At 40.4% G+C, this 13,770-nt stretch overlaps 1 protein-coding gene across 1 annotated transcript; it reads left to right on the forward strand.

Annotated features, from left to right (window-relative positions):
* The first annotated feature begins 234 nt into the window (after positions 1-234).
* LOC146976311 (protocadherin Fat 4) lies at positions 235-13,576 on the forward strand. Its single transcript, XM_085796023.1, has 16 exons — positions 235-428; positions 619-859; positions 1,098-1,439; positions 2,397-3,310; positions 3,414-3,588; positions 3,697-3,877; positions 4,073-4,323; positions 4,483-8,814; positions 8,903-9,004; positions 9,484-9,785; positions 9,877-9,962; positions 10,054-10,233; positions 10,399-10,526; positions 11,078-11,289; positions 11,375-11,633; positions 12,133-13,576. Exons 1-16 carry the CDS (start codon positions 375-377, stop codon positions 13,548-13,550), a joined length of 9,177 nt encoding a protein of 3,058 aa, XP_085652149.1. The 5' UTR covers positions 235-374; the 3' UTR covers positions 13,551-13,576.
* The last annotated feature ends 194 nt before the right edge of the window (positions 13,577-13,770 follow it).

The following is a 13,770-nucleotide window of genomic DNA, read 5'->3' on the forward strand; positions in this document are numbered from 1 at the left end:
TGGACATGTGGAATAATTAATTTATAGAACTTGGGGGTTGTGTTTTCTTTTTGAATCCATATAACAACAACAGCAGACTTTCATGTGCTGCATTTTGGAGTCTAAGAAGAACTTTCTTTTTTTCTGCTGCAGGATTTGCATGGAGTGATGTCAAAGAGGCGTGCCAGTCAGGATTACAAGCTGAGGAGGTCCAGTAATCACTATGGATACAGCTTTTATAGTTTTCCATTTGTTGGTGTTGTGTGGAGGTAATGCTGTGCAGTTTCCAGGACTTCACTTTTTATGCTGTCTCTGTTTTGTTTTGCTTTGCTGGGGATCTGATTCTCTTATGGTTGTGAAGTTATCACCAAAATACTTTGGAATTAAACTTTATAATGGACTTCATTGGACATAGGAGGAAATATACAATTTTTATGTTTCATTTTTTGGTAAGTCGGGCGTTGGTTCATGTGTTGCAGCAGAGAGTGAATTCTAATTCATGATAGGATCAATCTATGTCTGATTTTATGACACACAGTGAGGTTACAGTGCATTTAGATTTAGAGGCCTGTTTGTGTACATTTAATTCTTATAAGAAACTGAGAGTCATTTCTTTGTGTTTTCTGTGTTTCATTGCAGGTGTTTAACACTGCATCCTCTCATGAACCCTCATCTGGAAACACAGTGAATGTGAGCAGTGTGAGACAGTTTGCAGATACTGTCTTAAGGCAGCATACACTTCCCTCCTGGTATCATGCATCTGTTGATGCTGTGCCCAAGCATGGCACAGTCAGCTTACACTCTCAAAACAGATGGCGAAGACAGATGGCTTACTCCAAAATTGTTTATTCATTTGAAGTGAAAGAAGACACAGCACCAGGTTAGTCATCTGTGCAGTGAGGCCTTCTTCATGTAAATTAGGCACAAAAGCATGGTGTTTGCTGACAAGAGTTAATTTGCGTAATACATGATTGAAATATTATTTATTTGACTTGTGATTCAAGATCGATGCCAGTCATTCCTAATTGTAGGATGTCAAAGGTCTTTCAGTGTCGATCAGTGTTGCAAAATGTTTTCTTGTCACTCTGATAATTATTCATTATCCAATGTGTTGTCAGGAACAGTTGTGGGAAAAGTGGAAACAGCGTTTAAGAGTCACACGCCTATCACATACTCAGTGACAGAGGATGATGGAGAGAACCTGTTCCTCCTCAACCCCCTCTCAGGGGAGTTCCTATTATCCCGCAGCCTGGATTTCGAAGAACAAAGATTCTACATTCTCACTGTGGCGGTGCAACAGGGGGATTTGCTGGTATCCAGTATCAGGGTGTATTTCAATGTGCTGAATGTGAATGACAACCCCCCTGTTTTCAGTCAGGATACCTTTTCTGCGTCATTGCTGGAAGACACGCAGGTTGGCACTTGCTTCCTGTCCTTGAATGTGTCAGATAAGGATGATGGTAAGTGCAATGGGAAAGGTTGTGGGACACAAGGCTATTTAGTTTGCAGGTTTTTCATTGGTCATTTGCATTTTCTCCCCTACTAAACACATGCAAGTTTGGGATGCACTTCCTCTCATGGTCATGACCAAAGAACAAGCCCTGACCTAAGGTACTGCTTTGGAGGCACTGTTGACCAAACCAGACTTTTCTGGAAATTGACTACATAGAGGCTATGAAAAGAAAGAAATAGATAATTTTCAGAAAAATCTCTTCATACTTATTTTTTTACTAACATGCTCTTGTACTACAAATATATGGCCTGTCGTATATATATGTATATATATTTTTTGAATTCCAACCTGCTCCTCCAGAGAGGGATTTATGGCTCTATGTAATTAATGGGGGTCAAATCCACATTTCACAGTTCACATAAGGTTAATAGGAAGCTATAGGCACATGTCATAGAATTTTTCTTCAAACCTTATACATACTATAATCCTCACGATCATCTTTCAGTTTATTGCAGCAATAAAATTTAGATGGATGAAAAATGTTAGACCCCATTAATTGAATTGAATTGGCAATTTCCTTCTGCATGTACAGCTTGTCCCTTTAAATTACAAATATAAGAAGCTGGAGATAATGTTCACTCATATTCACTTACATAACATTTGGCAAGTCAAACTGAGGCACAAGTCTTGTTTATTGTTGTGTCTATTTATTTATTTGATTCATTTGTGAAAATGTCACTTGTAGTGTAAAGCTTAAGCAGAAGCCTATTTGGATGCCACCAACATATAATTGACCTCTTTTGCTAATGAATGCTTTGATTAAAGTATAATAGCTAAATCACAGCAACACTCAATATGAGTTAGTGTAAAGTGCACTATATAGTGTGTATAATGCAAAAAATAATAAAAACCATTATGAGAAGGCCATTCCATCATTTGTAATCATGTCTTTCCTCTCTGCCAGATGATAATGGAGAGCTGAAACTGAACGTGTTGGATGGAGATGAAAAGACAGTGTTCTTCATAAACTCAGTTGGCAGTTTATGCCTGAACAAAGAGTTAGACAGAGAAAAACATTCCTCCTACCTCCTTACTGTCACAGCTAATGACTGTGTCCAGCCTGTATCTTTGCAGCTCACCAGCACAGCACATGTTATCGTGGTGCTAACTGATGTCAATGACAATGCTCCATTGTTTGTGTCAGCCAAAAGTGTCAGTATACCAGAGGACACTGTACTTTATTCAGCTGTGGGGACTGTACATGCTGAGGATAAAGACATTGGATCCAATGGAGAAGTGTTTTATTATTTAAACAGCACTTCTGATGGAACATTCAGAATCGATAACAGAAGTGGAATATTATATCTGGAGCAGCCGTTAGATAGAGAGCAGGTAGATACTCTGATTATTACTATCACAGCCACTGACAGAGGCTCACCCAGGATGGCGACCACTATGAATCTCACAGTGCATGTTGAAGATGTAAATGACCACGACCCTGAGTTCTCACAAAGCACTTACTATCTGACAGTAAGAGAAGACATCCCCAGAGGAAGCAGCTTGTTCCTGCTCCAGGCTCACGATCAAGATATCGGACCAAATGGACAAGTGCGGTACTTACTGACCCAGGCAAGCCCGTTTGTGGTGGACATGGTCCGAGGTGTCTTCACAGTAATGGATAAACTGGACAGAGAGAGAGATTCAAACTACACCTTAATCATAACAGCACTTGATCAAGGGAACATAGCAAGATCTGCTACAGCTGCGATCAGCATCACAGTGTTGGATATCAATGACGCTGCACCCCAGTTTTCTCCTGAAACACTGATCATACATGTCATGGAGGATGAGGAGGATTCTTCTCTGCTAACACATCAGGTGCTATTGAGTCTCACTTACTGAAGAGTTCAGTGATTGATAATTAGCGAATGTTATGATATTAATTACTAGATAATTTATGTTTTGTTTTGTTTTTTACCAGCTCTCAGCTTTGGATGACGACTTAGGGCTCAACAGCCAACTCACTTATTTCATTCAGTTTGGAGATAGTGATGGTTTATTCTCCATCACTCCGAATGGCACTTTTCAGATTTTACACAGCCTGGACAGAGAGAAGGGATCACTATATATTGTCACCATTATTGCTGTTGATTCAGGTGAAGGACACTTAATTAAGTATGTTCATATCCCACAAAGATTATTGGATCATATTACATCAGTCACCTAAAATTGTTTCACAATGAATGTCACTTTGTCATTTGAAGGATTGCCACCTTTAACAGGTACTCTAAGTCTACATGTCATCGTGGATGACATCAATGACAACCATCCACAGTTTACTGAGGAACACTACAACACCATATTATCTGAGGATAGTCCCACTGGCACTGTGTTTGCCATGATAACAGCATCTGACATTGATGAAGGTGTCAGTGGGAAAGTAAGGTAAAAGAAAAATACTAATACTAATACTTCATATTGATGTATATTTGACACATGCTTTGGGGAATTATGATCTCACTGTGTAAGTTCAATCTTTTTGGCTCTGGTCTTTGATTTAATTTAATTTCATGCCAGGTAGGACAAAAGCCTTATATTGCACATGTGTTCATCTGTGATTGTATTGCGTTTTTGCTGCAGGTATTTCATGGAGAACTTAAATATACCTTTTGCCATTGAGGAAACATCTGGAGAGCTGTTTACAACTGATGTCCTGGACAGGGAGACTGTAGCCATCTACAGGTTGACGGTGATTGGCAGAGATGAGCATCCCACTCAACCTCTGTCAAGCTCGGTGCTTGTCACTGTGCTCATTGGAGATATTAATGATAACAGGCCTCAGTTTACAAACAGCCCCTATGTGGCCAATGTGCCCACTGAAATGGCTCCAGGTGAGAGATTTTCCCTTCACTTTAATGAATTTCCCTTTGGGGATTAATAAAGTAATAATTTTTCTTATTCTTATCATTCATTTGGCAGTTACAACGTTTCATGCTACGTATTGTCTTCACAAGACTGAGATGACATGTTTTATGTTGTTTCCCCTGCAGGTTCAGTTGTTTGCGCAGTTAGAGCAACAGATGAAGACAGTGAGATGAATGCAGAACTTCATTATTCATTGTATGGACCCAATTCAGATATATTTTTCATCAATCCACAGAGTGGCACAGTGTTCACCTCAAGTGCTTTCCAGAAAACACATGATATCATTGTCAACATACGTGTGGAGGATGCTGGAGAAAATCCTAACTTTGACACCACCACCATGAGCATCAGGTTTCAGAACATCTCTGACTTTCCAGAGATGGATGTGGATGTTCTAAGCTATTCCCTCTCTGAGGACAAGCCAGTGGGAACAATAGTGACTGTCATCTCTGCTGTGAGTGTCAGAGCTGCACCCGTCTCTTTTTATCTTGCTTCTGGAAACTTTGATGACATGTTTCATGTGGAGCAATTAAGTGGAGCACTGACTGTGGAGAACCCTCTGGATTATGAAAACAAAAAGGAGTTTACTTTGTTAGTAGAAGGCAGAGACTCCGGCTCGCCTCCTTTCTCATCATTTGTAGAAATTCACATAAACATCAGTGATGTTAACGATAACTTCCCACAGTTCACTCAAGCTGAGTACAGGTGTGAGGTTTTTGAGAATTCCCAACCAACCTGGGTTTGTGATGTTCTTGCCATTGATGCCGACTCTGGCCATTACAGCACAGTGCAGTATAATATAACAGAAGGAAACACTGACCATCTCTTTACAATTGACCCTGAAAATGGTTTATTGAGCACCACTGCGAGTTTAGACAGAGAAAATATCCCTAAATTTACATTGATTGTTGAAGCTGTGGAGCGAGACAATCGCCTTCATAAAGACAGAGCAATTGTTATTGTCATTGTTTTAGACAGAAATGACAATGTACCTCGTTTTACTCAGATTTTTCTCACAGAGGTACCTGAGGATGCCCCTTCTGGATACACAGTAATACAAGTCACCTCAACTGATGAGGATACTGGCCCCAGTGCAGTTATAAGTTACTCCTTTCTTGACCAAAGTGATGATCTGCCATTCAACATTGATTTTACCACTGGCCACATCACAGTTGAAAGACCTCTGGACAGGGAGATGCAGGAGCATTTTATCCTGAAAGTAAATGCAAATGATTCAGCATGGAGCATAAACACAGATGTCACTATAGTCATTACAGATGTTAATGATAATAGACCAGTATTTACTGATCATTTTTACAGTGCTGTCCTTCCTGAAACAAAAGAGAAAGAAGTGTTTGTTATGCAGGTTCTTGCTACAGATGCAGATGTTGGGGAAAACAGTGAGATTTTATACGATATTGTACCTCCAAATGAGGAGTTTTGGGTGAATGCTACCTTTGGTAAAATCTATACAAAGCAGCCACTGACGCTGAATGATTCTGATTTTGAAATCTACCAATTTACAGTCGTTGCTTTTGACTGTGGAAGCCTTCCCCTGTACAGTAACACCACTGTCACTGTGAGGTTAGAGCCATATAATCACTATGCACCAATATTTCTACCTTTACCGCCTCTGATTGCAATCCCATATCACATGCCTGTGGGAACTGAGGTGGTCCAGTTTACAGCTATAGACCTGGATGTCAGTAATAGCAGTGATAATATTGAATATGTTTTAGGTGGAGGCAATGCATCTGATTTCTTTTGGATCCAAGATAACACTGGCAAAGTAAAATTAGAGCAAACTTTACCAGAGAAGGTGAATTTCTTTCTCACTTTAATAGTTGTAGCAAAAGATCAGGGTAACCCGTCTTTATCATCACAGAGTGAAATCACTCTTGAAATTACTGGGAGGAATCAATTTTCGCCAAGCTTTAGAGAGCCACATTTCACTTTCTCTGTCCCTGAGGACCTGCCGGTAGGATCAGTAATTGGGAGAGTTCAAGCAGAAGATAGGGATTATGGTCCCAATGGTGCCATCATGTACTGCATTACCCCAGAAAATCAATATTTACCATTCTCTGTAGGAGAATTCTCAGGGCTGCTAACACTAATCAGAGAGCTTGACTTTGAAGACAAAGTTATTCATCAGCTTCAAATCGAAGCAACTGATGGTGGCTGGGTCTCTAGAACAGGCATTTTAAATGTTACAGTGGTGGTTGTGGATGTGAATGACAATCCTCCAGTCTTTTCATCATCAGAATATTTCATTTCAGTCCCTGAAAACTCTGAAGTTGGAACAAATGTCATTTACATGAGCGCCACTGATGCTGATTCAGGTGCAAATGCACAAATATCCTACTCTATTATTGCTGGTCATATGGATAAATTTGCTATTGACTCAAAAAATGGCTCAATCACCACTTTGGATATGTTTGATTATGAGCGAGAACAAATCTTTGATGTAACCATCAAAGCTTCAAACACTGGCAGTTATAACTTATTTACTTTGGCTCATGTTGTCATCCAAATCTCAGACATCAATGAGTTCACACCTACATTCAAGAAAAGAGAGTTCAACTTTTCTGTCTATAAGAATGTGCCTGTTGGAACTGTCATTGGAGAAGTAACAGCTACAGATCATGACCAAGGCTCTGAAGGTCAGGTGTTTTACCTGATGTTTGGCCAAAATAAATATATGGGATTCAACGTCAACAAGAGTTCTGGTGAAATCTACACAACTGGCAGTTTGAGGAAACAAGGAAATAGTCACATAGCTTTAAAAGTTCTGGCAAAGAACTCTGGTGTCATTACTGGTGTGGATGTAGATGAAACTTTAGTCCACATCAGTGTGATTGACACAAATGATGCACCTATGTTTACCTCAGCACTTTATTTGGCCAATGTAACAGAGGACAGTCCAATTGGAACAACTGTGATTACTGTGAGCGCTCTGGATCACGACTCTATTTTGGACTGGAATCTAGTATTTTTAAGAATTGAAGATGGCAACACAAACTTCTCTTTTATCATTGATCCATCCAGTGGTATTATATCAGTTAATTCTCCACTGGACAGAGAACTGTGGGCAGTTTATAATCTGACTGTTACAGCCACTGATAATGGCTCTCCACCAGCCACTGGGACTACTAATGTCATTGTGACAATTGGTGACATTAATGACAACGCTCCCAAACTCACTTTAACTGAGGCCCAGGTTAAGGAAAACCAACCTCAGGGCACCATAGTAGCCAGATTAAATGCATCTGACTCTGATTTACCATCCAACCAGGGACCTTTTACCTACTGGCTCGTCAGTCTTTCTGCAGACAATGCATTTTCACTGACTCCTGATGGAATTTTATTCACAACAAGACCCATTGATCGGGAGCAAATCTCTTCATATCAAGTTCTGTTAGCTGTTAGTGATGCAGGGACTCCTGCACTGTCATCAACGACTACGTTTCACATCAGTGTTGTGGATGAAAATGATAACCCTTCACTGCCAAGGAATATCTTTATTGAAGTCAAATATTTTGGCAGCTTTTTCGAAGGAGGCATGATCGGCAACGTCCATCCTGAGGATCAGGATGAATCTGATTCATTCATTTGCGGTATCAAAAGCGGGCCACTTAACATGTTCACGATACCTAATGGCACATGTGAGCTGTGGTCGTCCTCTTTTCAAGGTGAAGCTACATTTAATGTCACTATTGAAGCTATGGACCAGCTTCACTTTCCAGTCAACAACAGCATCTATGTGAACTACAAAGGATTTACAAATGCTTCTATAGATAGTTGTATATTATTCTATGTATCATCATCCTCAATGGAAGAATTCTTGTCAAATAAGTATATGAGGTTTGTTAAAGCCCTCGATAGTCTGTTTAACCTACAGGCCTCTAAGACTCATGTATTTGGAATCAAACATATTGGCAGTGAAATCCTTCTGTTGGCTGCAGTCAAAAATTACAACGGTGAATATGTGAGCAGAGAGGTTGCCAGTGGTATTTCTGCTGGACATAAGAAATTACTGGAGTCTCAGAGCAACGTGACAATATCTCACATCACCAGTGATCCATGTCTCACCAACCCTTGTCAGAACGGGGCAGTGTGCAACAAAAACATTTACATTAGCCAGGATGTTTCTGTCCTGGAAAGCCTGCTTGTCGTCTTTGTGTCACCGCAGACAGAAGTTTTCAATTGTAGCTGTCCAGCTGGCTTCACCGGGAATCTGTGTGAAGAGGACATTGATGAATGTGAGGTCAATCCCTGTTTGAATAAAGGCACGTGTATGAATACTGCAGGAAGTTTCTACTGTCATTGTCAGAGCAGCTTTTCTGGCTCTATCTGCTCAACTGATGTAGATGAATGCCTGAAGGTGAAGTGCCAAAACGGAGGAACTTGTCTTCCTACACAGGGTGGATATTACTGTCACTGTGTGCCTGGATTTGAAGGTAAACTTTGCTATTAAAAAAAAAAGTCTAAATATTTTGCACAAATAGAGACAATAACCTCCCTAAGCTTGAATTTTGTTTTTTCCAGGAGAAATCTGTGAGCAGTTCATAGACCACTGTAGATCAACACCTTGTGTCCAGGGGAGCTGCATTAAATCACAGACTGGATTCTACTGTCTTTGTCCCTTTGGTAAGAATAATCCATAAAAAAAGTTTTACATTTTTGTGGTATTAATTGATTTGCTTTCGTGGTCAATTTGGCTGAGAAGATACACCAATCAGCAAGCCGACAGTCAGACAATCTTTACACAGCTTAATTAGCTAACAGAGAAACAATTATCCTGTCACTGCTTAAAAAAAAATCCTAACCACTCTGTGAGGTTCATTGATTAATGACGCATGAGCCCATACAAAAGCCAAAGTGACAATTTGCCATTTTACAGCTTGCTTATTTCTCCAGTCTCCAGTGCTTAGCTGAGCAAAGTGGCAACTAATGGAAGTCCTACATTTAATTGATAGATTGTGAAAGTTGTATTGATCTGATTGTGTAACTTTCCTATAGAGAGCAAGTGTATTATGTTGTACTATGAAATACACTCTCACAAGCTATAACTGAAAACAACTTTTATATGAAACCAATCCATACTAACGATTTTGTCATTATTTCAGGGGTTAGTGGAGTCCACTGCGAGGAGCAAAGTTATGGCTTTGAGGAGTTGTCCTTCATGGAGTTTCCCCCATTAGACCGCAGGACTAATTTAATCTCTCTAGAGTTTGCAACAGTGCAGAGAAATTCCTTGCTTCTTTACAACCCCGGAGGATCGTTCAGTAGGGAGTTCCTGGCACTTGAGATACTGGATGGGGCCATACATTTCTCTTACAACCTGGGCTCGGGACCTGTTAGGATGCAGACAAACAAGCAGGTGGCAGATGGATATTTTCACAGTGTCACCGCCCGGAGGATTGGCAATGTGAGTTCAGCGCACACACAACAAAATTGTGTTTTAAAGTTGGACACTAGAGATTGAATCTAAAGACTGATGTAACACTATTATTTAACAGATTGGTTCTCTACATGTGGATAACTGCACAGATGTCGAGAACAATGACTTTTGTTTTTCACAGAGTGATGGCAGTGGCCCAGAGAGGTAACAGTGAAACATATACTTCTCCAGAATTCCCAATTTCTGCTTATAGGCTGTGTTGAATATTTATCAATGATCTCTCTCACACACTCAGAACACTAGATGTTGGCAACAATAATATGACATTTGGTGGACTGAGGACCATTGACTTTATTCTACTGCATCCTGATCACATAAAAACCCACAACTTTGTTGGATGTGTTCGAAACATTCATGTCAATGGCATCCAGCTGAGACCAACAATGGCTCTCGCAGCATATAACATTCTTCATAGGTAAGCTTCTTAAACTTTAACCATAAACATTTTCTAGGTATACAAACAGCTCAGTGCATATTATTGAGAAAGCTGTGCCCTGAACATAGAAATTATATTCCTGCTGTTTTTGTGTATGCATAGATTTTAACAAAATATCTTGTATCTTGTGTATTTTTCATACAGGTGTCCCCGAGCCACAGTGTCACCATGTCACAGCCACCCATGTAAGAACGGTGGTGTGTGCCATGACCTCTGGTTTGACTATCTTTGTGAGTGCAAGAGCCCTTTTATTGGACGCACCTGTGCCAAAGGTAAGAAAAGAAAGAAAAGAGTTTTGATCTTTATCACCTCAACAAATCATAAGCTTTACCCACTTGTGAAAAATGCTTTAGAGTGAGGATCCTTTCAAATATAATGGCATGATTGTTTTTTATTTGTCAGTTGTATTTACAGCAATTGGAATATTTGATGTGACCACAATTTGGCTTTAAATTGGCATCAATCCTCATTAACAGTTGCAGTTGCAGTACAGTTTTAAAAAGTTGCCGCTTAATGAGGTAGACTGTTGCAACTGTCATGGAGAACAGTCCCTCTGTGGATTTTGGCTGCCTCTGTGCCTTCTGTGATCTCAGACTGATCCTCAGATCAGGGCTCTTTGAAGGATCTATAGGACTGTGTTCTTCTTGGTGCTAAAGAAAACAGCTATTTGTGAATGTGCTATATATGCTGGGGGTCGCTGTAGTGATTAGGCACCAATCTGAGGTTTACCTGATGGTATTGCACTATGGATGAGAATCCGAACAGCCTTCACTACTGTATACATGTGTCTTATAGAACTTATGACTTTCTCTTCTATGAACAGAAACCTCAGAGGAAGCTGTGTTGAGATTTAATGGGAATGACTACATTGAATATGTCATCAAGGAGAGATTCAAAAGAGACTACCTGCTCAAAGGTTTGCTGGATGAAAATGGAGATGAAAATAAACAAACAGTGATGAATATCAAGTTCAAGACCAAAGGCAATGGGGCATTATTGTTTGTTACTGGACAGACAGGATATATCATGCTGAAGGTATGCATCTTATTTAGATATCTACTCATCTTGTATTTATATTGTGATGTAAAACTGTTTTTTGTTTTGTTTTTTTGTCATTAAGATTAAAGACAGAAAGCCTGTGTACCTGTCCAAAGACACACAATCAGGACACCTGTCAGAGTTCACTATGGACTCTCCAGTGGCTGATGGAGCCTGGCATCTCCTGTCCTTGTTCAGCAATGGACAGATTGCTTTTCTCACTCTGGATGGAAAACCAGTCTTGAACATAACTGACCCAATAATGGATCTCACTCCCGTTAGTGTGGAAAAGATTATTCTTGGTGCAGCTCTGACAGGAGACTCTAAAATCCAAGAGTCAGGTGAGATTTGCAGGAATCATTGCTATCTCATTATATCTGTATTGGATATATCCTGTTGAAGAGAACCCTGTTGTAATGACCAAAACAACACATTATTTTTCTACTGATTAAATCTTTGACACATAACTTCTGCAAAATACTGTTAATCATCATCTCACAGGGCCCTTTGTTATGTTGTTGCTTTTTAGATGTAAATATTCATGGCAAGAGGATTCAGAGAGGCAAAATGATAAAAGGTTTCTTGTCGCACCTTTAATAACTAGCTGAGTGTCTCACATGACAGCATATTTCACTTGATTTCACTTCATGCAGGAGATTTAATTAGGTTCCCTCTTTGTTTGGAGAAGGACTAGATCATTGAATTTGTGCTATATTCAATCAACATCTATAAGAAGCTGCAAGTTCCTCATTGTTTTAGCACATGACTCTAAATATAGCCATTTATTAACCACCTTGCATTTTTAGTACTTTATGAATACTGATGAATTGTTTTTGACAGGCTTCGCTGGATGTATCCAGTATTTAAATGTGACTGGGTACACTCTGCCTGTCAGTGGACATAGTGTGACGATGGACATCTGGCCGAGTGGGACTCTTGTCAAGCCCAGCTGCATCTCTCCAGGTGTCTGCCTGCCCTCGCCCTGCTCTGATGAGGAGACTGTCAAGGGGGACTGTCTCTCTGGACAGTGTCAGACCCGGTGGAGGTGTGATCCAGCTGTGCAGAACAGCTCCTGCATCTGTTTACACAACATTTCTGACTATTCCTGTGATATTTGCATCTCTACAACCGAGAGCCAGGATCAGTGCTCTGAGGCGCAGGCCAGTGCGCCTCTGTGGCTGATAGCTGTGATTCTTCCTCTAATTTCCATACTGGTTTTTATAGTGATGTTTGTTGCTCTTTACAAAGTGAGGCAACAGAATGCAAAGTGCCAGACTGACAGTTTGCCAGGGAAGACAGAGCAAGGGACAGACAATGTAACTTTTTGTTTTGATGACAACAGAGTGCTCACAGATGCTGCATCTGTGGAAAGAGAGAAACATGAGCCAATGACTGCTGATCAGCAGAGGTCAAGTGTGGAGTTTTACTGTGACGCCAGTCTGTCAAGTGTTCAGCCGGAACCCAACAGCGAGCTGGAGTATTATGAAATCAACAGTGTCTCCAGTGCATTTCACTCAGACACTGCCTCCCTCGAGCTCAGCTGGCACAAGCATTTGTACAGCACAAAGTGTGTGAAAACTGATCCCATGCGGTGGAGAGATTTGAAGATGCTGTTCACAGGATTTAAGAAGGAACGCTCCAGTGGAGAGGAGGCAGAGGGTCCAGTAAAATGTCAAAATGTGGCCTCCCTAAAAAAGCAGCTGTTGACTATGATTGATGCAAAGCAGCCACAGAATTCATTGCCTTGTTACACTAAGAAGATCGCACAACCGGAGCTTATGGAACCTGTGCAATGCCTCACATTTGAAGAAATCAGCAGACTAAATGATCCTCTGGAGCAAAAAGTGTCCCATGTAGCATCCCTGAAGTCTGGTCCTGTCAAGTCCGCCATGATGATGGATGTTTCATCTGATAGTGAAACAGACAGCACGTTCACCTGGTCTGAGTCAGAGTTTGGACAGGTTTCTGTCATCAGCACCAGGAAATATGGACAAGACCATTCAAGCCGCTCTGCACACAGCTTCACACAACAAGACATTTTACCCATGAGCACATTATTCAAACACAACTGTCACTCTGCTGTAGGCCATCATAAGGATGACAGTACTCCCTCCAGTTTGTTTGAACGATGGGAGAATATTTTGAGTATGCATCTACCTTTTAGCAGCTATGTTCCTGTTTTTGAAGATATTGCATGTCTGCCCATGGCACCCAGTCATAGCTATGACATGCAAAGTGACATAGAGGAAATTATTTGATTATTTGATCATTATGTGGTTGTTATGTGTTGTTATGTGGTTGTTGCAGTAATATATATTCCATAAATCACCAAAGACACAACACATCCTGGTCACTGTCTGTTTCAGCTACTCCCCTCTGGCAGGAGATACAGGACAATTAAAGCTACTACAAACAGATTTAAGAACAGTTTTTACCCCAAAGCACTGCTTGCACTTAATCTATAAAAATGTAAATCAA

The sequence above is a fragment of the Trachurus japonicus genome, chromosome 13 (assembly GCF_045865225.1).
Source record: "Trachurus japonicus isolate A0001 chromosome 13, Traja_1.0".
In the NCBI taxonomy this organism is placed as follows: domain Eukaryota; kingdom Metazoa; phylum Chordata; class Actinopteri; order Carangiformes; family Carangidae; genus Trachurus; species Trachurus japonicus.